Genomic DNA, 26,194 nt, shown 5'->3' with positions numbered 1-26,194 from the left:
AATTATTTTTTTAAAATATTAATCAATAAAAAAATTAATAAAAAGAGGCTAATTTAAACCTAAATCCAAATATGGGTTAATTGATAAAAAAGCTTACAAATGGACAAAATTGGATAAAAAGTTTAGAAGCAAAAATGAACTTTCTTCTAATAATTTAGTCATATATTTTAAATGATGTTCAGCCCATTAGGCCCTTAAGCCCAAACATAAAAGACTCGCCCTCACAAATTAGCCCAATAAATAAAAGGAAAAAAATTCCAGCAAGCTTGGTGAAGTAATTTTGAGTTTTTGACATAATCGAAGGGTGTATCAGACATTTCGACCAAAGATTAAAATGACCAGGAAAATATTTGGCGGGAAAATCTGGAGCATAAAGCTATGCCCTCTATTTTTCCTCCCGAATTTGGATCGTCCTCGCCTGATGGAATCCGATTCAGACTCCGATGGGTCACACATCTCTGCCACCCCTCCAAGAAACTCAAAACCACCATCACCATCACCATCACCTCTTCCTTCTTCTCCGCCGCCGCAGCCACTTCCACAAATTTTGTCCTCCTCTCACAAATCCAGAACTAGGGTTAAAACCTCCTTCGGCTCAAAAAAAACCCCAAAACCATTAACCAAATCGCCTCCAAAACCCTCTCAGGATGAACCTGCACCAAACCTCCCTCCGCCATCCACTCTCCCCTTCCAGATCTGTCATCCTTTCGTTCAAAGCCGCCCCACGGTGCCCATTTCCCTTTCCATTGAAACGCTTCCTGCAGGCTACTTCTCAAAATCCGCTTCCTTCTCCAAAATCCATAGACCCTCTCTCAATTTCGAGAGCACCGAAAACGATACTCGCCCTCAAATTTCTGCAGGAGCTAATTCCACTGATCATGTCTCGCAAGGAAACAAACCCAACTCCTTTAAGAAGCATCCTAATTTGATAGGAGCTAATGCGCCTTTGCTCCCTGCGAAATTGCGCAAATACAGTGTCAGTGAAGGAAATTTTGTTAAGCTAAATATGAATCGAAATAAACGCAAGTTCTTGAACCGAAAAGCCACAAGTAAAAATGGGTATGGATCAAGCGGCTTCAAATCTTATAGAAGAAGCAAGCGAAAACAGAAAGCCGAAAGGAAGAGTGTCTGCGATGCCGATCTTGAGGATGGTTTAATCAGTGAAATTATGGAACAGAAGCCGAAGCGGGGTAAGGGAAGCGAGGTAATTGAGGAGGCAGTTTTTGCAGTTCAAAATGAGGCGTCAGATGAGAATTTGGTGAAGCTGTTGAATGTGATGTACGGATACGATTCATTTAGAGATGGGCAACTGGAAGCAATCAAGATGGTGCTGGATGGGAAGTCGACCATGCTGGTTTTGCCTACTGGTGCTGGTAAATCGCTGTGTTATCAGATACCCGCGATGCTTTTGCCGGGGATTACGCTGGTCGTGAGTCCATTAGTGGCATTGATGATTGATCAGTTGAAACAGCTGCCTCCAGAGCTTCAGGGAGGCCTGTTGAGTAGCAGTCAGGTTATTTTATGCTTTCTTTTCTGTCTTTTATATGTTATGTAATTTGGCTGAAGTTGATTTTATTATTATTATTATTTTCAATAAATCTGCTCTAGACATCCCAAGAAGCCGCTGAGACACTCAGGCTAGTGAAAGAAGCGGCCATAAAGGTGAGTTTAATCTAATTTAAATGCAATTTAATCATGGTTTTGTTTATGATATTGATTGGTATCCCTTCAAATTGCTGGAGAATTTTCTTTCTTTAGGCAACTAAAGCATTATTGCTATGGCTAACGCTTTCTGGCCTAAATACCAGGTCCTTTTTGTTTCACCAGAGAGGTTTCTAAATGCAGAATTCTTGCCAAATTTTTCTGCCATTTCTATATCACTTCTTGTGGTAGATGAAGCTCACTGTATTTCTGAATGGTGAGTTATTATGTTGTATCTTTTCATTTGTCTTCCCTAGCTACCCTTCTTGCTTTCTAGGTTTATCGGATACTCACAAAAACTTCTTCACTTGGTGAACATAGACAGGTCACATAATTTCCGGCCCTCATACATGAGGCTCAGAGCACCTTTACTTCGTGCTAGACTCAATGTTCAATGCTTTCTAGCAATGACTGCAACTGCCACTAATACAACTTTGAATGCTGTAATGTCTGCTTTAGAGATTTCTTCTGCTAATCTTATTCAAAAACCCCACATAAGGGACAATCTACAATTATCAGTGTCGCTGAGTGGAAATAGGTAAGTTCAGATGGTTCTTTTCTACATTGGATTTTTCTTCTTAAGTGATTTAATTAATATGTTCACTTATCAGTGCCTTGAATTGAATAGAATGAAAGATTTGCTGAGTTTGATGAAATCTTCTCCCTTCATGGAAGTCCAAAGCATCATTATATACTGCAAATTCCAGGTAATTATGTTATCAATGTTTCAAATGTTTATTCTAATGCTTTGTTAAAATGATTCTGTAACTCATACCACAGTAGAGCTTATGCCTTAGTTCTGTAGGAATGTTCATCCATCATCTGATTGCTAAAAGTTTTACATCAGTTCACCATGCATCTAACTACTGTGAAAGGAATAAAATATTGTTAAAATTATCATACAAGTAGTGTTAATAATACTCTACATGTAATGTGTTTAAATTTGCAATAGTAATGGGCAAAGTTAACCATTGTACATTGATGTTTTTGCAGTCTGAATCTGATATAGTAAGCAGATACTTATGTGATAACAATATCTCGTCAAAGGTTAGTTCTATGATTATCAATTGTATATTGGATATCTGTTCATGCAATTTGTTGCTAGATTCTAGATCTGACAATTTCACTTTGATTTTATATCTAGAGCTACCACAGCGCTATCCCCTCTAAGGATCGTAGCCAAATACAAGAGTTATTCTGTTCTAACAAAATTAGAGTGGTGAGAAGAGTCTCTATTTCTACATATAAAATAGATTTTGTAAAATACAATAAAGTGAATAAATGTGTTGACTTGAATTTGTAAATGGAAGGTTGTCGCAACCGTGGCATTTGGAATGGGGCTTGACAAGAGGGATGTTGGAGCTGTAAGCACAAAACCTACTCTGATTTTATGGTTTATCTGTGTTCATGTTAATTATTCCCAATATTTGGTGTATTTTTGAAATTGATCATCCAGGTTGCATACTGATAATATGGTACATCTCATGGTGGGCATGTTGGGCAGGTCAACATTCACATAATGTACCCAATTATCCATAATATAGTTATAAAAATTTTTGTGGTGCTTCAATCCACTATGCACACTATTGATAGAAATTGATTGTTCATTTTGTATCAAGCCCAATTTTGGGTTGTGGGTGTCAAAGCTGCAGTTCCTGAACCAGTGATGAGGCCTGCTGTGGTAGCCTCACTGCTGGTTTTCAGAGATTAACCAAGTAAATTGTAGGATGCAGTTGCATTTTAAGTGAAAATGTGATTAAATACCAATCAGGGATTCAAAAGTTTACATGTTTGGTGCCCTTGGAGGACTATCTTTTATCACCATATGCATGAATTCTCTTTGGTGCCATCACATACAATTAATTCTGGGACTCTTCAATTGCATCTCTTTTAGGTAATTCATTATAGTCTGCCAGAAAGCTTGGAAGAGTATGTTCAGGTAGAAATCTGTTCCTCAACCATTTTTTGTTAATGCTAGGAGAGTTTTCTGTATGATAGAGTTATATATATATATTGCTTTTTTAGGAGATTGGACGTGCTGGACGGGATGGAAGGTTGTCTTACTGCCATCTCTTTTTTGATGATACCACTTACTGCAAGCTTCGGAGTCTATTGCACAGGTGATCAGATTATATATGAACTAAATAATTCCAAGATCTGAAGTTGATTTGTGACATTTTACTCTCAGTGAAGGGGTAGATGAATATGCTGTAAGCAAGTTCCTAAGTTATGTCTTCTCCAATGGCAAGCAGGGGAAAATTTGTTCAATAATCAGAGAATCTGCTTCCCGCGAATTTGATATGAAAGAAGAGGTTTTTCCCATGTACTATTGCTGCATCAATTTTTAGAAATTTTGATTTTATAGAAGTCATTGATTTAGATAAATTATTAGCAAATCTTATGGCATCTTGGCCACCTTAATAAGAACATGATCTTAGTGCTCAAAAACTATCAATATAACTGAAACTCTCTTCGAATTTCCTCTGGCATATTCTCTTTTTTGTTAAAGGGCACTTGGTCTTTGACTCTGGCAGGTTATGCTCACACTTTTAACACAGTTGGAGTTGGGTGAAGTTCAATACTTGCATCTACTTCCAGAGCTAAATGTAACTTGCACTTTGAATTTCTATAAGGTTGGTTGTACAAGCATTTTAAATTCCATTGATTTATATTGGACTTTTTTTTTCTTTCTTGAAAGTTTTATTGGCATAATGGGTTGTATGTGGTAGATTGCTGAAGCCCTTGTTGTGCTTTGACAACATAATTTATAGCTTCGAAAAATCATAAACTGCTGTCAATCAGCTCCATTGAGTTTGACCCTCATAGTTTATGGGGTTTATCAAAAGAAATGATTTGCAGATTTAGTGCCAAGAAATTTCACAGCTACATACATTATAGTTTCAAAATGTTGTGGGAGTATATTATAGTTTTTGAACAATACTTATGGAAACTTATCTGTTATCATTTCACAATACCCATCTACTCATGCTTGAAATGTGTAAATGCAGACTACTCCGGTGCTGTTGGCTGACAAGGATATCGTAGTTTCAGCAATTCTTAAAAAGTGGGCTTATTTATGATGTCTTACTAGTTACCATGAAATAGTGATCTTACAGCCCATTCAATGTGGAAACTTTTGGTGCAATGACTTTTGCTTAATCATGTTTCAGGTCAGAAACAAAACAAGGGCAACACGTGTTCGACGTACCTACTGTAGCGAATAGCATTGGATTTACAACTATTGACCTATCAAATCACTTACAGAGTCTAAAGGTTTGGAATTTGAATGAAAATCATCTTCTCAATTCCTTATTCACTCAGGGTTATGCTTACTATAGTTGCAGGAATTGTAATGATCATATTTTGATTTTTGACACCTAACTGAGCATTAGGATTCACCTTCTGTAATTCCTTTGGTTTGTTTTATGAAGTTTCAATGCTCACTTCTTGATAAAGGAATTTTAATGAGCCACATTCAAAATTTTAGCATGTTAATTTTACATTAAAAAGAATGTTATCATTTTTATAGAAAGTAACTATAAAACTCACATTTTGTCTTGTTCCTGGGACTATTTCAGTTGAAGGGAGAAATAACATACGAGGTTAACAATCCAGCCTATTGCTACTCAATAGTGAAGGTACCTGAGGATTTTTGCTTCCTCTCAGCTTATCTTACAAGATGGTTATCGGAGGTTGAACGTTTAAAGGTGATTGGCTCTTATTCTTTTGATTCAAAATGTGTTTCTTAATTGAAATATACATTTCAATGTATGGTAGCAATGAACTTTAAACTCATTATAACTGCCAGGTGCACGAGTCAAATGACTTTTGGATCATCCAAATATCTAATTATATGTACGAGTCTTTAGATCATAGCATTATTGCGCACTTTAATGAACCAGTTGACTGGACAATTCTACATGCTTTCTGACTATTTTTTCCCCTCAATTTCACATATGATATGTAGTTCATTTCTAAAACCAGGTGCAAAAATTGGATGCAATGTTTAATGCTGCAGTCTCTGCTGTGAATGAGTGTGAGAAGATGCAAGGTTGCAATGACTCCCAGCATACACCTTGCTTGCAAAGAAAGATTTTGGATTACTTTAGAGAAGATGGCCAATATGACATCTCAAATCAGATGCGTCAAAGCAGGTTAGCTAAGGTCCTTGCCTTCAATAGGATCAGCTGATTGCTAAAGATACATCTTATGTAGTTAAAAACTAAAATCTAACGATTTGCCCTGCTTTTTCTTTTTTTTGAGTATTTTGTGAATGTCTTTGAACTACTAATAGAAGCATCATTTTTATTTGCAGCCCATTTTTGCGAGCAGATATAAAGGTGAGAATTCACTCAGATTTATTCATATTTCTACTAATGGTTATTGGTGTTAAATTGTCTGCTTCTCTTTGGCATACAGGTTTTTCTGCAGAGTAACTCACAGGCCAAATTTACCCCTCGAGCCGTCGCAAGAATAATGCATGGCATTCCTAGCCCAGCCTACCCATCTACAACTTGGTCTAAGACTCATTTCTGGTATCTTAGAAATTCAACTACTTCATGTTTCATTTCAATAAATTGAATAATTATCTAGCCCTATACCATTGCTCTTTAGAATAAAATACATTCATGTGGTAATCCGTGGGAAAATGGCATTTTTAGTGCCTAAATTTTTTGAGATTTTTTATTCTCTATTTGAGTGTTTTTATATTATTTCTGTGATAGAAAATGTTATCATAGATTAAAAAAGGAAGTTGAAATGAAATTTAATTTAATTAGATTTATGTTTCAAGTAAAATAAGAAATATATATCCCTTTTATTTCACAAGTCTCTATGCAAGTAGATCCTAAAATTTTTGTCTACTTGCCACATTAATGAGATTTTTTAATTCAAAAAGAAAATCATGTGATATCATATGACAACCCTACCCCTTTCCTTTCCTTCTTCTTATCCTCTCTTTGCTTCATCCTTTTTCCTTGTTTTTTTTTTTAAATGTGATAAACATTTTTTACTTAGTTAAGTTTTCATTGAAAAATATTTGTCTTCGTCTTAAATCAATTAAACAAAGTCCATTAAGAAAATTTTAGATTTAGGTTAAGAGAGAAAGAGGAGAGGTTGGAAAGAGGGTGAGGGGAGCGAATTTTGTTTTTGGAATTAGCATGGTTCACATGCTTACTGATGTGGTAAGTTAAGTCAAATTTATATTAATTTAATTGACTCAGAACTTCTGGTCCCCAGAAAGTTGCAAGGTCATAATTTTTTCTTCATTTTGTCAGTTTTTTTTTTCTCTAAAAAAATTCCAGACACACAAAAAATCCAAGAAGTTTACACTCGTAATGTCATGATCCCCTAATCCTCTTGGTCTGTTTATAAAGGGTAATTATGTTGAGCAGATGATTACTTGCATGGCATTATGGTGCATGATTCTTGTTTAAAATTTTTCACCTAGGCCAATTGTTATGCAATTGGCTGGCAAATCATGGAGCTACCATATCTATTGGAAATAACATTTTTCAGGAACCCCTTTGGGGATTTTGAATTGGCTTCTTCATGATATTTGTGGGATTTCTCATGCTAGAATTTGTGTTAGCTAGCTTGGGGTTTTAAACCCCATTTGTAACCCAAAAAAAGAAAAAAAAAAAAATCACCTAGGCAGGTCTGAGCTGTTTGCTAATTTCAAACTGCAGGGGAAGGTACACGCAGATAGACTTCCAAGTGGTTATGGAAGCTGCAAAGACAGAATTGATGAATTTTGTTGGGAAAAATGCATTATAGCTTTTTAATATCAGGCAAGATCTCCTGCTAGATTGGAGATGTACTGAAGGGTGCCTGAATTATCATCAGCTAATCAGATGGCTTGTTCTTATTAAGCTGATTTTTAGCCAATGAGAAGCAGAACTGTTGATTGGGAATCGAATATGCAACTTACAAAAGGAGATGCATCCTTTAGTCTGCATATGGCAGCACCGATTCACAGATGACTTTGGAAATCAAATTGCAATGGTTATAAAGTTACTGAAGGTGAGTTCTTTCTTTCTTGATTTAACTTTTTATTGAGGCTTCCCCAACGAGGCTTTTAATTTGATTCTAATGAAGCATAGACATAGTCCTTGGAACATTGAAGAGGAATGCATAGATGTTCACAACTAGAGGCTTATTTTGTTGCTCCACATCTGGATTCCGTTTATAAACCAAGTATTTGTTCTTTAAAAAAGATCATTTTTGAGAAGAAACTTCAAGATGGTAATAGAAATCTCAATCTTAGGATCAATGCATATTCTCTTATTAGAATGCATGTCATGTTCTTTTGTGTAATGCTGTTTGTGAGTTCTTGCCCACATTTAAAAAGGGAAAAAAAGCTGATTAATGAATGTTTTGTAGTTTAATACTGACTCGGTAGTGAGCACATGTTATGTTCTTGTTGAATTGATGGAGTGCACCCCACCAATTGCAGGGGTAAGTCCTAGGAAGTTGGAGTGTTGCCACTGTCCTGATGCATTTCCTACTTGGCGACAAATGCAAAGCCAAAAGTAGGAGACCAGAAGGGGAATTATTTCTCCAGTTTTGCGTAGTTTGATATTATTATTATTATTATTATTATTATTATTATTATTATTATTATAAAATCAGAGCAACGGGAACTTAGAAAATTGGATGTGTGGATAGTGATGTTTTAGCACACGAAGTACAAGTTAACAGATCAGGATTATGCTATTATGCTATTTTAAAAAATATATATATAAAATTCAATAAAAATAGATGGTATTGTGAATCAAGTTAATAAGGTATTAAACAATAATAATAAATTAATAATTAAAAAGGGTATTAAAGTGATGTATACGCAAGGGGATGTTGTAGAGGGTAGAAGTTCATCCAACTTGTATTAAAACAGGAAAGGTAAAGACATGAACTTTGTAGAGCCTCGCGGGCAATTCTTTCCTTTCAATAAGATGTTAAATTACAATACCATGTTCGGCACGATCAAAGGAGACCACGATTTAGAGGATGGTAATTTTACCTTTTCTTTTTTTTTTTTTTTAATTTTTTGTTTTTGTGTACGTCTATAATAAATAATAATTTCCTTGTATAATTCATGAATACTACCAAGCTTTCAACGATTGACAAATTCTTCCCTTGCTTTTCGTTTAGTTTGCGGCATGAGGAGTTAGGCACTGCTACTCTCAATTGTCATAACTAGAGAATTGAAAGGATCTTCTACCGGACGTTTTTATTTTTAATTTTTTTTCACTAATATTTATTTACAATACACACACGTAAAAAAATAATGAGAAGTAAATTAATCTCGAATGATAATATTGATTTGTCCGTAACCCAGTAAAGTGAAGAAGAGCCTCACTTGAAAAATGAAAAGGTAAAATCCATCTAAAGTTGGTTAACCATTTTTAATAATTTGATTAATCATTATTCAACGGCTAATCATGTTATTGCTAAATTTTATTTTATTTTTTAATAGAAATTATAGTTAAAAAAAATTTCAAATACAATAAAATTATAAAGGTGTTCACATTAAAGTTGTAAAAAAAATTATAAAATTAAAATATTAGACAAACAATATATTTTCTTGCCTGCTACAATCAGCTATACTCCAAACAAAGAATATTATATATTTAAAAAGAAATATATCTAAATCTTTACGTGATTATCGCTTATATTGATTTTTGAATTCTAAATTAATTTTTGGATTTTAATAAAATTTTTTTATTTTAAAAATTATAATTAAATTATTTAAAATTAAAAATTTTGTATATTATCAAGGAAAATTTAAATCTATTTTAGCTAATAAAAAGAATCCAAATAATTTGCAAGGGGATATTCGAGACATCATTTGAAAGAAAGGCATATTCAGTTAAGGGAGAGAGAGAGAGAGAGAGAGGGCAGCAAAAGCAAAGACCGTTAGTTAAGTTAAAGACTTTGAATGAAGAACGAAATCAAACAAAAAACTAAGATGCCACCAAGAACCTGCCTTATAATAAATCCTATAACCCTCTTTTCTTCTTCTCCTATTCAACCAAACTCCTCGCCACCTATAACGCCCTTAAGCTCCTTTCGAAGAAATCCCACAAAATAAAGTCTTTTGCAATCCATTCATCTGTTAATCTTTCTTTCTATAACAAAAAGGAAGGATTTTTCGATTGTATATTAGAGAGAGATAATGGAGGAGATGGCTGGTGCTGCATCTGCGTCATCTATCCATAACACTGTTTCTTCTTCTTCATCATCATCATCATCTTCATTTGGTTCTTCCATATTCACCAATTATCCTCTCATTGCTGCTTTCAGTGCCTTCGCTATTGCCCAATCTACCAAGCTCTTCACTTCCTGGTATTGCTTTTACACTTTCTTAATTTTTGGAAAATTTCAATTCTTTGATTTCAACAACAAATCTTTAATGTTTTGGGATCTGGGTTGTGTTTCATGGCTTCTGAATTTCACCCTCAATAACAAGGTTGGTTATTTGTTTCTGGTTTTAGCTAGATCTTCAAATGAATGTGAATTAAATAGTTTATGAACCATTCTTCGAGTTAATTCAAAAGTAGCCTTCAATTGCCAAATTCTTAATTAGGAATATTTTACTTAGATTATATTTGTTTTCTCTACCAATAATACAAATCATACGTGTTCATTTATTTGCTTTTACAAACCACAAAGATAATCTTTTCCTTGATGAATTCGTCTTTCACAACAATGCAGTAGGTGAAGTTATTGATAGTTGCTAAGTTCAAATTCCATTAATGAGATGGAAAGTGGAGAGTATTATGAAATGGGAAGGACACCAAAATGGGCCCACTGGACCTCCTGATGAATCATACCAATAAAATGTTGGCTGTAACATGCTGTTCCTGGAACTAGGTTGTCTTCACTGATGGGTCCTTCTTGACTGGAACATGATTTAATGAGATGCAATACTAAGGAGTTTAATACCAAATTATCTCTTAGCTAAATTGCCTTAAAAAATCTTAAATTTTGATCAAATTTAGCTCTATCTTAGTTGTGTTGGTGTTTTTTTTATGAATTGATTGTGATATAGAATTTCAGTGTGGGGAACCATCTATGAGAACTAATTTGTATTGAAAATGTTAGCCTATTAACTTTTTTTTTTTTTTATGAATTGTGTATAGTGAAAGCCTTTCTAGCCAATATGTGTTGTGTTCTTATGATATTGGTGGAATAATGCTGCCAAATTTTCTGATCCTTTTTTAGTTTACATACCTAAGAGTCTTAAGCTTTCCTAGATTTGCAGGTATAAGGAAAGGCGATGGGATCTCAAGCAACTTGTTGGGTCTGGAGGAATGCCATCATCCCATTCTGCTACAGTTACTGCACTTGCCATGGCCATTGGGTTCCAGGAAGGCTTTGGAGGATCATTGTTTGCAACCGCATTAATCTTAGCTTGTGTTGTAAGAATATTTCATCCTTTATGATTCCTCAAGTCATACAGTTTTTTCACATTAATGAATATATAATGCAGATATTTTATTTTTTACATTGAGAATTTGGTGGCAGGTGATGTATGATGCAAGTGGTGTAAGACTGCAGGCTGGGCGCCAGGCAGAGGTTTGATGCTTCAGCTTCGCCTACTCCTTTTCTTCTGTTCTTCTTTATCCTTCTACAAGACTAGCACACTAAACATGTCTGCATGTCTACAAATCAAAATGATGCTTTTTTTCGGTCATTCGGCTGTATGCCATGTATTATTAGGACTTGTTTGGTTCATAGAATGGAATAGAATAGGAATGAAATTGATATTCTTTACTTATATGTTAAATTTATATCACACTAATTTAAATATTAGTAAATGATATTCCATAATTAAATTTGAACCAAAGTTAGGAATGGCTAATCAACATGGAATGGGTATTACCCCAAAAAGCCTTAAAATGTGTTTGGTAGAATGCTAAAAAATCAAGAGTTAAATTTTTCTCTTATAAGTTTTAACATTTAAAGAGGGTAATTATTAGCCTCCTCCAAGGTTAACATTTAATTCCTCAAGAAGGCATAAATATTAATGAATTCAAAAGTGTGTCCAAACAACATTAATGAGGGAATAAAAGTTACAAGGGTAACAATTACCCCTTATTAACCTGGTACCAAATGTCTCCTTAGAGTTTTGTGCCACTGAGAATTTGAGATATGTGCTAGGTTTCATGCATTTAAACTGGCTTTTCTGTAGGTCTTGAATCAAATTGTATATGAGCTTCCTGCTGAGCATCCTCTGGCAGAAAGCAGACCTCTACGTGAACTTCTTGGTCACACTCCTCCTCAGGTTTGTATATTTCCTCATATAGTTTTCTTATAATTTTCTAAAAGATCTCTTGTATATTTAATATGCCTGTGAAGTTGCTGTTAAATCACCTTCTGGTACAAAACAACTGCCACTCAAATGATGGTGACCCGAATTGTTATTTAGCAATTAGCACACAGGATCAGGATGTATTCCATTTAAGTTCTAGCTTTGAAAATTGAAAATGAAGTTATTAATGTTGGAAAAGCTTATTTCCCTGTAAGATCAGACCTCCAGTAACATCACGGACAACTCATTTCCCAACTTTAGAGATAATCTCATCCCCATCTGTGCTTGAGGGCATAAATTGTAGGTTGGACTCTTCATTTTCATGAAGCATATGATTTTGGAAGCTGTAGTAATTATCATTGTTCGATAATGCTCTTCGATGATAGGTTATTGCTGGTGGTTTGCTTGGGATTGTGACAGCAGTTGTTGGCCATTTAATTACAGTGACAAGCAGTTAAAGTTGATGCACAAGGAAATCATAGCCATCTTGCAGCACATCTGATGGCTATGAATCTGATCACACTATAGGACAGAATTGCAACTTGCAGTCTTTGTGACAAAAAATGGTTCTTAAAAGCTTGGAATGATAAGTTTGTGCTGTGTCTAGCTCAGCACCTTCTTCCATTAAAACTCACTTTATGTTCATTCTAATGGTAAATGGCAACATTTTAGCTATATAATTTGATTGGTTGCAGAACTTGCAGTATATGCTGTAATGTCACATTACATATACTAAAGGTTGAACAGCACACAATTCTTGTAAAATGCAATGAAAATTACAGGAATTCAAGCTAGTCTATCTTTGTAATTATGGGAGAAATTCTTGTTGGTCCACTATGAACCCAAGGTGCCAATATGTGAGACTCATATATTTAATAGGTGGGTCTCACAACACATCTTGTATCTTGGATCCATAATAAACCTGATTTAGGTAAGAAAAATCCGTAATTATAGCAAGAATAATGAGCATTGCATTGGCTCTCACAATTTTTTTAGGGATTGGAAGGTGTGTGTTTCCAGTTATGCACATGAGATTCAAGCTATAAAAAGGCAGCCAAAAGAGCTAAGGATGCCTTCTGCTAACCTGGCCAAGGTCCAGTTTGGAAACAGAACCAATCTAATCCAAATTGAAATGGACCTATCCAAAACTGAAATCGATTAAAATTAGATTGGTCAAAATCAGCTTCAAACTAGATCAATACTGGCCAGTTTGATTCAATTTGATTTTTGGCTGAAATCAAGTTTTTCCATTAAAAAGAAAATTTAAAATCATTGGATTTGATCAAAATCGAATCAAATCAAACTAAACAGGAATCAAGGACCCTACGCTCCAGTCTTGACTTCCCTGAACCTTGATTGAAACCTATCCTACGCCTTATCCCTTGGGGGCTTTCTGAAAGTAGTTTTCCAGAAGCTTTTGATAATAATATGCCAATGAATGAGTGCACAGAATCATTAGCATCATCTCTAATAGTGAGGAAGAGTTAAAAATGTCAACAATTTATAGTGTTGCAACAAGAGTAAATGAGCAATATGTTATTTCACCATTGTCACTCCCAGTATACACCACCATAGCAATGCAATTCTAAAGTAGGTAACTGCACCGAAATGTCTTCACAAGAGACCTAATTGTCAAATCTGAAAAGCTAATTCAAGAAGATCTCAAAGTGCCTGTAAATCTTCCTTATATTTATATACATGATGATAAAGCACGACTGCACTGACTGACTGCACTGACTCTCTAAATTATCTAAGTCCTACCAGGCAATGCATGTGCCGAACCCTTGCATAGCATGTGATTTGCCCAGTACGCAAAGTAGATCACTGCAATACATGACAAGAGCATAAAAACACATTGAACTGCCTTTGTACACACATAATTGCTAAAAATTCTAATTCTAACCAGGCAAAATTCTAATGTTCACACCATGGTGATTTGCAAATAAATAATATTATGTCATGAAATTCTACATATAATCTACTTCTTTCCAATGGTCTAGAAAGAATTTTCATGCCAATTTGAAATCATATGTAGCATCCATGAAATTACTCCCTGTAAGGAAGATTGCTCTTGAAAAACACACAAGTAGACTTCCGTAAGAGTATGGTCTCTTATTTTGTTGGTTATTTCACCCCCAGTATAGCAGTAAAAACCCTTGTCATCTCTGAAACAGGATCCTTGTCAACACCTGATTTCACACACCAAGCAATGTGCTCATCTGGCCTCACTAAAATTGCTCCTTTGTCAGTCATCTGACAAATACTCCACCATGATGATGGATTTGATGGTTTCCTAACCTCCACAACATCTATATAGTTTTTCCATGGTGTCAATGCTTTCTTACTCCTTGCTTCAAATTCATCAAGAGAGTCAGCAGGCCACAATACACAAACTTTAACAGAAACTTTGAATTCCTCAGCCACCTTGAATGCAGCACGTGCAAGTTGGTAGGACTCTTCAAGTGGAGCTACAATGAGAAGGAATTCAACTCTATCCCCACACAAAAGATCAAGTGTAGAAACAGTCACCTAGAAAAGTACTTACCACAATTAGATAAACATAATGCAAAATGCAACACGCTTTCATATAAAGTGGACCTAAATCCACTTGTGGATATGCAAGCTGAAACTTGGCAACCTAAAATGGCTATCTCAGGTAATGCACTTGCCAACAAAAATCGCAGAAGAAAGCTTCCGTCTATATATCAATGTGCAGAAGTCCAGAATGTAAGAAGTTGATACATTCATATAACAAAGGTGATTCCCACTTGACAACCGTACAACACACAATCAAATGAAGAAACTGCATACCTCACTTGATAAATTTGATGATATCCGCACATCCATATGGGGCAGCCTTGACCCTGGGTTTGCAGAAGGAATATAGTCCCTCCGACGACCAGTAGGAGGTTCCAGAACACCCACCATGCTATCATTATCAGGAATAACTGCTCCTTCATGGTACCTAAAGTAAGATGATAAGATAGACAATTGCTGAAATTGGCCAAATTGACTTGTTTCCCCAGAAACTGAAACAAGATTACGCAATTGAGATTTTAAAGTTTTTGAAAAGATAGTCACTTGTCAATCTTTTATTTGGAAGAATCATGAATGTCCCATGAATTCCATGATTAATATTTAGATAAGTAAATATCAAATATCAAAACAAAGTCAAAATTGCCAATACATCAATAATGTAATACAAAGCCATATATGACTTTAACTTGGTCCACTCTAGAAGCTCTTAAAACATTTTGCAATATAACATTTTGAGAGTGCAGTAGCCACAATGTACGGAGAGTTGCAACTTGAAAGTACACTTGTACGATGATGATTGATAAGCAATACCTGAAACCAAGATCCTCAGCAGGAAACTGGAGCTGAAGGCTCTTTCCTTCTTCAAATATACGCCTTACTTTGGCAAGCCTTGAAGACCCAAGTGGGTTTTTTTCATTTAGTAGAGATTCAGAGAGCTGTGCACGACCTATTGTGAAAATCCCATCCAAAATTGCCTTTTGTATACCAGATGGTAAAATGGAGGCAACCCCATCATTAATAACTTGATGCACTGAAAAGTCAGAAATGGTAAAATAATGTCATCAATGACCCTTTTTCATTTTGCTAGAGGAGAGAAAAGAGGAGGGGAGGTAAAAAAGAGAATAAATCACTGCCATCAAGCGGAAAATGAAATGAAATAGAATATTTTTATTTTCCCCAACAACCATGGAAAGGATTGACCAAAATTACCAATAAACCAAGATGAAAAACAATAGCAAGATTAAATACCAGAATTTGCAATAGATGGATCAAGACCAAGTGCAGCAGGAACTGCCATGGCTGCTTTAAAGTTTTGGACGCTAAGTGCTGTATTAAAAATTGCAATCTGAAAAAAGAAAGTGGAGGTCAAGCATCCATATTACTTCAAAATCAAAATTAAAATTAAAAAAAAAAAAAAAAAAAAAAAAAAACTCAGAATGAATGTGCGAAGATAAAAACAATACCGGTCTACGTTCCATTTCATAAGTACGGATTATTGAAGATGGTGCAATACCCTTCATGACAGAAGCTATTTTCCAGGCAAGATTATGAACATCCTGAATGCCAGTATTCATTCCTGCAGCAAAGAAAAAAAATCCTGAGTTTGTTAGATGATTATACCAGGTGCACGTCCAGAATAATCTAGATCATAGCTAGCGGCTAGTGACTACTAATCTCACTTAGAAAGACAAGTATCATAAGATTATAACAAATGATTCTTCCTTCCTGTTGCCGGGATCAGGAAAGAAGAAAAAAGAAAAGTTATGACAAGGGCTTGCTGACTCTCTCTCCCTCTACAGTTTGTAGTCTACAAAGTGCCATAGATCACAAATTTGCACAAACTGCAGGGACAAAACAAACTTTAACTTTTACCAACCACACACAACTGAGTAACTCACCAAAACCACCAGCTGGAGGAAACCGATGAGCAGCATCACCAGCGAGTATTATTCGATTGTCACAGTTCACAAACTTCTCAGCAACTTCAGCATGCATCACCCATGGCTTAATTTCAATTACATCAATGTCCAAAAGCTCTCGACCAACCAATTTGAAAATTAATTTCTCGCATATCTACAAGAAGTTGAGCCCTTCAAAGAAACAATTACTTAAGTGGTGAAGATGTCTGTGTTTACACGCTAAAACTTATGATTACACATTAATTTCACAGCATCTTTAGTATATAAAGCGCCATACAGCTATGACTTTCTTATTGTCAACCTAAATTCAGTACTTTTTTCTTAATCACACTAAGGAAACTACTGAGAAGGTAAATGAAGATTATCTTAAATTCAGAAAGCCTATCAATGTTAAAGAAAAATACCTCTAGGTTAAAATCATCCACATTCTGCTGAGGAGGATAAAAGGGAACCTATGACATGATAAGCAATGAAGCAATAACAATACTGTTAGTGCTCAGCACATATTAAATCAGTAAGAGACTAAAATAAATGTATTCTAAACTTCTCTAAGGCTGTATACCTGCAAAATGAATTCTCCTTGCTTGAGATCATGTGCAACAAGGACCCCAATAGCTTCAGTGTTGAAAATAAAGAACAACATTCCAGGTCTCTCGTTGAGCAAGTATTGACCAAGGTCTCTGCTAAAAAAATGAATGCTAAGAAGCCTTTGCAGGTCTTTTTCACCTCTCAGCTCTATCCCTACAAGGTTCCGAATGGTACTTCCAGCACCATCTGTACCAACAAGAATACTGCAATCGATATTTCTCTCCATGTACTTCCCTTCCACAATATGAGAGGCAGTTGCAGTTATAGACTGATCAGTGGCATTGATTGATATACATTCATGCCCCATCAATAATTCTCCTCCCTTTAGGGGGCCACTATCAAGGTCTTCCTGGCTTTCAGGTCTATGAACATGGAAGTTGAGATCTTCTAGCTTCTTAAGCAATAACCTACTTAATTTATACTGTGAAAAGTGCGCAACAGATACTGGGCTGATGACTTTTTCAAAATCTGGTCAATGACAACAGCAATGAATCTATTTTCACTCAATCATGAAAACCATGAAAGCCATGGAAAGAAAATTCATTGTCTCAGAATTTTACTCCTATGAATTGGGGAATTCCAGACATTAGCATATATCATGAATATTCATGGATCAATGAATATGCCTTGTATCTAGATTAAAGAATCTAAGATCAAGCTGCATTCTAGATGAAAATATTGTATCTTCAAAAAAATAATCAAACCTTGAGGTTGCATGTGATCAACTGAGCCAATAATTGAACCAGTTAGTGAAGTACAATATATGAACTTCCTCCACAATTCTACTGGTGGTTGTGAGCTCCGGATCTCCTCTGCAAGGCCATCCAACTTGCGAAACACCTACCAATTAAAACATCACAATGAATCTTTAATTCTTTAAAGCAACCCAATGTATTGGATATTAATATCTCATAAGACAACCAACCTCCATAGACCGGTTGTTGATAAAATGTGCTTGGGGGTGGCTTGAAAATGCCTTGCTTTTCTCCAAAATGGCACATTTGACCCCTGTTGCATCAAGTATATTAAGCTTTTCAACAACAATTCCAACTACATTGGGAAGTGCTAAAAAGTTTCTACTTGGAAGTAAACTAGATAGGCACCAATTTATCATTGCTTTCCTTGTAAACTTGTTTAGTAATTCGTAAACATATAAACAAATAAACTTGTTCTCAGAAGCACTCATCAAACACTTTCACTGAAACTGTATATCATTCATCACAAATGACAAGCCATAGCTTCAAACTTTGCGGGTTTTACTATTCTATGCGTGCTAAACATGGAAGCTAATCACAAGCTAACATTCTAAAGCATCTTTCCCAAAACTTTGTCAATAGCCAGACTCGAGCATCAAGAAATGAGAAAAAGGAAATAAAGAAAATAACAGAGAAATTTGATGATAGGTACCTAATTTGGTTAGAAGTATAGAGAGAACGAGACCCACAGGTCCTGCACCAACGATCAAGACTGGAAGTATTGAATCATCAGCATTGAAATTATAGGAGTGCGATGATGCTCTGCTTTTATAATAGCCAAATGGGTATGGTTTGATTCTGGGTTTATTTCTGTAGAAACCACTAAACCCTTTGATAAACCCTGAAAAACCCATGAACCCAGATATGGAAAAGCCGCACACTTCACAGGTTGATCATGATTCCCTGAAAATTTAACAAAAGCGAAAGCCTATACAGGGCTTCTTGACACATCCACTGTCTTTATCTCTATTCTGTGGGGTTAAGACTTAAAGTTCTAAACTTCATGGGCTTCCACTGGCAGCAGCTGGCTCTTAGCAGGTCCAAGAGTGAAAAACCATTGAAGATTCAGTTTATGTATGGACTGGATTTAAGAATTTGGGTCATTTTGCTAAAGTTGCCCCAACACTTCAACAGATATGATCAAATTAGAGAATTGCCGTTGTTATTAATAATTTTAATTTATATATATTTATTTTAATATATAAAAATAATATAATATTTTAAATTTTTTATTAATTATTTTAAATTTTATTTTTATTATTTTTATTTTTCAAATTTTTAATAAAAATTTTATAATAAAAATAATTAATATATATATAATAATAAATATATATTAATATATTGTTATTTATTATAATATTAATAAGGTAATTATTAAATAATATATAAAAAATATCATGTATCAGACTCTATTACATATTAGTCACGTGACAATATCATGAAAAAGAATATCATGATGCTCTGAGAAATATCTCCCTATATATATATATATATAATATATTAAATAAAAGGATATTCTATAATTGTTTAATAAAATTAGAGTATATTTTAATTTATCAATATCTTATAATTTTATATATAAAAAGCCTAATTAAATAAATTTATAAAGTCTATTTTTAAAAAAATATAAAAACTTATACACTTTTTTAATTATAGCAGAAAGTTTTAATTTTAATAATAAATATTTTAAATTTATTTTTTTTTTCCAATTCAGTAATTAAATTAATTTTCACTTAATTTTTTTTCTTCGTTTCTACATATATTATCGAACTCGTCATAAGTCTAAGCACATGACACCACTAATAGAGTCTTATTATGATATAATAAATTAATATAGAAAATTAAATTAGCTCTTGATAATAGAATCTAAAAAAATAAAAAATTCAATCATTTAATTACTACCCCAATAATTAATGCCATACACTACATGAATGGTGTAATCAAGTTGCTTAGATTGACATTTTAATATCAACTTTTTTCTTAATTCAAAATGATTAATTTAGTAAACAAAATGATTTCCACAATTGAGACAAAATCAATCATCCACTCCTTCTATAAAAAAAATAATAATAAATTAAAATATCCCCAAGAGAGCCAAAGATCTAAACTAAGTTGTCCCTAAATTTTGATACTTATAATAAAAAAATATTTTTACATTTAAAAATACAATAAATTTTTTTTTAATTTTTAATAATTAATTTATAAGTAATAATTACTGAGGTAAATAATTCAAAATGATAATAATATAAATAATTATTATTTTAAAGTAAAGTCTTTTAAATTAGGTGCTATATATTTAAAATGTTATTATTCCATATGATTGAGTTTTTTCAATTTTTTCATAATTAATTATGAAAAAAATTATAACCAATTTTGTCATCAGGGAGAGAATAAGAGGTCCAAGACAGATGTGGTCCCCTCGGTAGATGGGCAATGGTCCCCACATCAAATGATTCATGATTGATGATATATCATGTTAATAAATTCGTGGGCCATAGCAAAGCTACTTAGATCACATTGTGTCCAGCAAATGGTCAAAATGGGTACCCCACAAATTTTTTCACTAAACATTTCATTAACCCAAGATAGTACCCTACACTGCACAATACACAACCCATCGCTCTCACGTGAAAGAGTCAGAAGCCTTGCCTTTCTCTACTACCAACTGACACCCTTCTCAAATCTTCACTGTCCACGTGTCACCATCAGATGTCTACCCACCCTTTAGTTACCGTTAAAGGGTAACCGTATTTTAAAAATTAACTCTTTCTGAGTCCTGAGTGTGTCTCTCTCCGCCTTGGCTAAAAAAAATATAAGAAAACAGAGAAAATATGTAATGTGTAAAGTGAAACACTTTACAGTGTACACAAGTTTCAATGTGAATTTTTTACTGTAATACATGTTGCTGCAGGTTATTTGTTTATTTTTAGTACTTTAATGCACAATGGATCTGAACTTCCCCATCTATGGCTTCTGCTAGTCTCCAAAATTCATGGTTTTAGGGTATTTTTCCTCTGCATATGAGTTTTTCCTGCAAAACCCATTTCTGGCATTTTACACTTCCTGTTCTTTGGAACCAACGTTTTTTTTTTCTGTTCTAATGTTTTCGATGGCTCTAGACAATCATGAAGCTTTGATGATGGGTTCTATTTTAATTTAGTGCACGCTTACATCCTTACAGCTTTTTGGCTTAGGCATTATTGGGTTTTCATTTCCGCTCTTTTCTCTCTCTTTTTTAATATATGGGTCACTGTGAGTTTAAGCTTGGTAATTAGTTGTGTATGCAAATGGGTCCTCCCTTCCTACTCCTCAGCCACTGTGTTGAGATACTATGAGAGTTCCTGTTAGGCAGTATTGGCTTTTTGTTTGACATAACAAGTTTTGGAAATGTGTTTTTATTACTATCAAAAAGTAGAGCTCACATTTTTCTGTACAGAGAGCGATGAGGAAATATTTAATGTGTCCTTTTGTATTGGATCATGAATGCATTGGAGAGGATTTAACTGGTATTGCAAGCTTTGATTAGGTTCTAACCAAATGCATGCTAGTTGTTTGATATCAGTTTTCATATATATGTATAAGAGCAAGTGATTTCTTGGGGGAATGAATCTTGGTCCATTTTCTTTGGCTCTTGATCTAAAGGTGGGTATACAGGCTTAGGTTTCAAGAAATATAGGATCTGGACCATTTTGTTGTACTTGGGATATGCTTTTATTCGCACTTACGAATTAGACTCTCTTTTCCAAATCGGGTTTTAGTGGTCGAGCATTGTTCTGTAAGGAAATAATTAAGAAAGCTTTTGTTTAGAGAATGAGATCCATAGAGGAAAAGGGGTGCTACAACCATGGACCAATTCAAGAGATCTCAACTAGCAATGGGATAAGTTTTGAGTTTCATAAAAGCAATGGAGCTAACCGCACTTCTCATCATAGGACAGCCTTAGGCAAGCCAGCACCATCCAAATGGGATGATGCACAAAAATGGCTTGTTGGGATGTCAAGAGGGGGAGATAAAAACCAATCCAAGCCAAGAGACTCAAATGCTGATGATAGGAGACTGATAGCTCCAGTTCCACAGCAGGAACAAGACTATCCAAGTGATGAAGATGAAGTTGAAGGAGAAGAGGCAAATGGTTGCCCTGCTTCAGTGACAAATCCTTATGAAGTGGAAACTAAGAAGGTGGATTGTGATGAGTCCATTTGGAGAATCAATAACCCAATAGAGAATTCTATTGCAACTGCTCCTAGATCAATATGTGTTAGGGATATGGGGACTGAGATGACCCCAATTGCCAGCCAAGAGCCTTCAAGAACAGCAACTCCTATAAGAACTGGAACTCCAGTAGCAAGGAGCCCCATATCTTCTGGATCCTCCACTCCCGTAAGGCATCAGCATGGACAGCAAGGCACTGATCAGGGCTATCCAGGAGGTTTAAGATCTACTGAAAACAGAGGTGAGCCCAATTCTGTTGCCAGAGGACACCATGGAGAAGAACCTAACGGTTCTAAGATGCCCGAGAACAAGGATTTAAATGAAGCAAGAAATCTGAATTCCTTGGAGACAAGAGCTATGGCTTGGGATGAGGCAGAGCGCGCCAAATATATGGCAAGGTGATCTACTACTACTACTATCACTCTTTTCTAAAATGGAATTCATTTCGCAGCAATTGCATCTGAGTTAGTTTTTATATGTTAAGATTGGCTGCTTATTGTATTTGCAGGTATAAGCGTGAAGAGGTGAAGATACAAGCCTGGGAAAATCATGAGAAGAGGAAAGCAGAAATGGAAATGAGGAAAATGGAGGTACTCTATATGTCTGGATTGATGGTTGATAATAGACTAATGATTTACTCTAGTTTGGATCTATTAATTGCTTCTTGTCAAATGCTTTACATTCAAAGTCACAAAATGTAGGGACCAGAAATGTAGCAATGCCTCTCCTTTCATAATAATGCTTGAAAGGCCTACATGTCTATACCATTGTAGACATTTTCTAGAACATCTTCATCTCCATCTTCAAAATTTAAGAAATTACTTTATGTACTTGTTACTCCAAATGCAAATTCATCAAACAAGTTTTAGAAGAATTATGTACAAGCCTTATTCCAACAACTATATTCTTAATATGAAGATCTGATCTTAGTCAAACAAAGAATCTTGCATTGACACAGATAAATCTTCTTTCTTGGCCTTTAAGGCTTATACGGCCATGTAATAATAACAATTAAAGCAAAAGAACGTCTCACTGCCATTAAGCTAACCTAGGCTCACTAAAGATCACTCAGGGCAGTCCAGAAAAAGCCCCGTAAAGAGCTTGAAATGCTCACAAGAAAGGGGTAAATTTGTTATGTTGGCTGAAAATGCATAACTTGCATGTATAATATGGTCTTGTGCTTGCACCTGTTGTTGATCAATTTTTAAAATAGCTGCAATAGTTTGCTATAGAGTTTAATTATTAGACCTCAAAGCATTGATCAGAAGAAACAAAGCTTAATTAATCTGCAGAAGAAATTTCAGGTTTCTGATTACTTGTGTGTTCTTCATAGGTGAAGGCTGAGAGAATAAAAGCTCGTGCACAGGAAAAGCTGGCGAGCAAACTCGCAGCAACAAAAAGAATAGCTGAAGAGAAGAGAGCAAATGCTGAAGCCAAAATGAATGAGAAAGCTGTAAGGACTGCTGAAAGGGCAGACTATATAAGGAGGACTGGCCACTTGCCCTCTTCCTTTTCCTTCAAGTTGCCTTCCCTTTGCTGGTAGAGATGCTGTACTTTGTCTCCATATAACATGTTCCGATAATCATTCTTCTGTCACCTCTTTTCATGACATATATTTCTGTGAACTTTTGAACTCAGTTGATAAGTTAAATTATAAAAGTGCTTTCCTGGGGTTCCTTTCATCTAATAAATTTTGGACCCCCACAAAAAAAAAAAAAAAATCCAATAAAGTGTTATTTAGGATACTTTATGGAGTTATATATCTATAAATTTCACACAAAATGAAGAGACCAATTAAGCTGGCTGGGCAAAAGCAGAAACCAAGTTGACCATAAGTACAGAGCTGAGGATCCTCAGATATTATTACTGTGGTCATTAAACATACCATCCTTCTTAAATTTCTTCTGCATCACCTAATTAATTATAACTTCAAGCAAAGACTCAGAAACTTTAAGGAAATGACATTAGAACTTGAATACTGTGAAAAAAGATAACTGTGTAAAAGAGTTAAAATGTGGAGTTGGTAAACTCAAGATGTTTGCTGCCCACAGTAGAGACATAAAAGCACATTCTTTCAATGATGAAGAGTGAGCATTCACAGCAACCATGGAATAATGCGAAAGGGCCGGCTTTCTCTTTTTTTTACCCCTCCCCACTTGACTCGTGATTAAATGAATTAAGTAAAAGAAAATGGACAAAATATGGTTGTTCTTTAACTTATTAAAGTTTAAATTTTTGTAAAAAAATTAAAATTATTTAAAAATTTTAAATATATAAGACGAATGTGAAGAAGTAAGTCCTAAAACTCATTGAAGTTGACAACAGAAATTGGACTAACATGAAGCCAACCGCCATCGGTTTTCCTTAATTGCCCCGGACCCGATGACATGTGCTTATGTGATGGATGGTAGATTATTGTATAATCCTGGTTTATTTAAATTTTAATTTTTTTTTATATTTAATTTATTATGAATTTAAGTAAAAATTTTTCTATTATATTTTCACCTTTCTACCACTTTATCATTTTAAATCTGTAACACTCTTATTATATTTATTTTTATTTTTATTTTTATTTTTATTTTTTTAAAAAAGAAAAAATAGTAAAAACATAAAATATAATTTTTTAAAAACTCAAATTGAATTCTCTAATTTTTCCTACTTCAGGAGAAAAAACTCTGAAATTCTAAAATTATATATTTTTATCTCTGCTTTTTAAATTAATTAAATTATAATATTTTAAAACACTCACTATTAGTGTTATTTGTCTCTTATTAGTTGATACTTAATATCAAAAAATTAAGTTCAGAAAGTATATTACTAACCTACCTCATATATATATATATATATATATATATATATATATATATATATATATATATATATATGACAAAAAGATTTTAATAAATGATCAACATTATTTGAATTTTTTTATTTTTTAAAATTTTATTTATTTTTTATTATTTCAATGGCATTGGCACATTACATTATATATTTTTATAAAAATTGATAAGAGAAAAATTATTATTTAGTCTTTATATTTTAATAAAATTAATTATTTAATTTTTATAATTTAAAAAATATATTATTTAGTCTTTATATTTTATTTTTGTTAAATATTTTGTCTTTTTGTCAAAATTTTCACTAGTGAATACTGAAGAAATTATTATTTAGCCTTTTTTTAGTGAAACTAATTAGTTAGTTTTATATTTTGAAAAATATATTAGCTACTCTTTGTAATTTAGTTTCGTTAATTATTTAATTTTATAATTATTTTATTATAGCATGCACACAAAATTGAGGCACACACATAATAGCACAATTTCATAGGATTTATCGTAGTTCAATCATAAAGTCTATGTTCATATGGTAAGACAAGAGAAAAAAGTTTCACTATGATGAAAAAAGTAAGATACAATCACTCATAACTTTTGAACCGTAACTCTAGTGTGTTTACCGGATATCTTATAACTCTACCGCAAATGATATAATATTATAATATTTGTACTAGTCCGTGCCCTTCTCTATCACTACAGATTTCGCTTTTTATGTCGCGGCCTGAAACTTTTGAGTTATGTCACAATTCGAATCTATGAAAACATATTCAAAATTGAAGCCACATGAAAATAACATATTTTTTATACCTAAGCTATTATAATCCACTTTTCTTATATCTTTCACCCTCATTTATTTTTATCTCCTCATATTTGTTCTCATCTACACTCACAATATTTTCTCTCTCATTCTCTTTTTTATTTTAATCTTTTGATAAAAAAGACTGTCTCTAAATCTTAAAGTAATCAAGAAAAATTAGTTATTAGTAGAGAAAATACAAAAATAATATTCAACAAATTAAATGTAAATATTTGAATAATTTAAAAAATATAAATTCAAATTTAGTCTCTAAATAACCAAATTTTCATTTTTATTCAATAATATGCTTTTTCAAAATATTATTTTTTTAAAATATAGGAACTAACTAATTAATTTTATTAAAATAAAGAGATTAAATAATAATTTTTAAAAAATACATGGGTAAATTAATTAATTTTTTTTAAATAAAAAAATTAAATAATAATTTGATTAGTATTAATTATTAAAAAATTTAATAAATAAATTAAATAATTTAATAAAAATAAACTACATAACTAAATAATAATTTTTTAAGATAT

General features: G+C 33.6%; 4 protein-coding genes across 4 annotated transcripts; 3 read left to right on the top strand and 1 right to left on the bottom strand.

Annotated features, from left to right (window-relative positions):
• Positions 1-351: 351 nt before the first annotated feature.
• Positions 352-8,827, top strand: LOC110631698 (ATP-dependent DNA helicase Q-like 5). The gene is made up of 20 exons (XM_058128905.1): positions 352-1,513; positions 1,609-1,662; positions 1,809-1,918; positions 2,027-2,239; positions 2,330-2,408; positions 2,695-2,748; positions 2,846-2,920; positions 3,012-3,065; positions 3,596-3,640; positions 3,727-3,821; positions 3,890-4,013; positions 4,236-4,334; positions 4,710-4,765; positions 4,872-4,974; positions 5,280-5,408; positions 5,686-5,855; positions 6,017-6,041; positions 6,121-6,236; positions 7,389-7,722; positions 8,156-8,827. Exons 1-19 carry the CDS (start codon positions 422-424, stop codon positions 7,474-7,476), a joined length of 2,781 nt encoding a protein of 926 aa, XP_057984888.1. The 5' UTR covers positions 352-421; the 3' UTR covers positions 7,477-7,722; positions 8,156-8,827.
• Positions 8,828-9,653: 826 nt separating this feature from the next.
• On the top strand, positions 9,654-12,833 carry LOC110631691 (uncharacterized). Its single transcript, XM_021779605.2, has 5 exons — positions 9,654-10,044; positions 10,964-11,120; positions 11,227-11,277; positions 11,894-11,986; positions 12,400-12,833. Exons 1-5 carry the CDS (start codon positions 9,875-9,877, stop codon positions 12,469-12,471), a joined length of 543 nt encoding a protein of 180 aa, XP_021635297.2. The 5' UTR covers positions 9,654-9,874; the 3' UTR covers positions 12,472-12,833.
• Positions 12,834-13,520: 687 nt separating this feature from the next.
• On the bottom strand, positions 13,521-18,773 carry LOC110631716 (uncharacterized). The gene is made up of 11 exons (XM_021779651.2): positions 18,466-18,773; positions 17,984-18,066; positions 17,763-17,898; positions 17,033-17,526; positions 16,875-16,922; positions 16,450-16,624; positions 16,015-16,127; positions 15,800-15,896; positions 15,362-15,581; positions 14,825-14,978; positions 13,521-14,542 (listed from the first exon to the last, which is right to left on the bottom strand). The coding sequence occupies exons 1-11, from the start codon at positions 18,665-18,667 to the stop codon at positions 14,138-14,140; spliced, it is 2,127 nt and encodes a 708-aa protein (XP_021635343.2). The 5' UTR covers positions 18,668-18,773; the 3' UTR covers positions 13,521-14,137.
• Positions 18,774-20,609: 1,836 nt separating this feature from the next.
• On the top strand, positions 20,610-23,707 carry LOC110631693 (remorin 1.4). Its single transcript, XM_021779608.2, has 3 exons — positions 20,610-22,423; positions 22,534-22,615; positions 23,359-23,707. The coding sequence occupies exons 1-3, from the start codon at positions 21,624-21,626 to the stop codon at positions 23,566-23,568; spliced, it is 1,092 nt and encodes a 363-aa protein (XP_021635300.1). The 5' UTR covers positions 20,610-21,623; the 3' UTR covers positions 23,569-23,707.
• Positions 23,708-26,194: the final 2,487 nt, after the last annotated feature.

This window comes from Hevea brasiliensis, chromosome 10 (assembly GCF_030052815.1).
Source record: "Hevea brasiliensis isolate MT/VB/25A 57/8 chromosome 10, ASM3005281v1, whole genome shotgun sequence".
NCBI classification, from domain to species: Eukaryota; Viridiplantae; Streptophyta; class Magnoliopsida; order Malpighiales; family Euphorbiaceae; genus Hevea; species Hevea brasiliensis.
The sequence above is the reverse complement of the archived record's forward strand: the minus strand, read 5'-3'. Positions and strand labels throughout refer to the sequence as shown.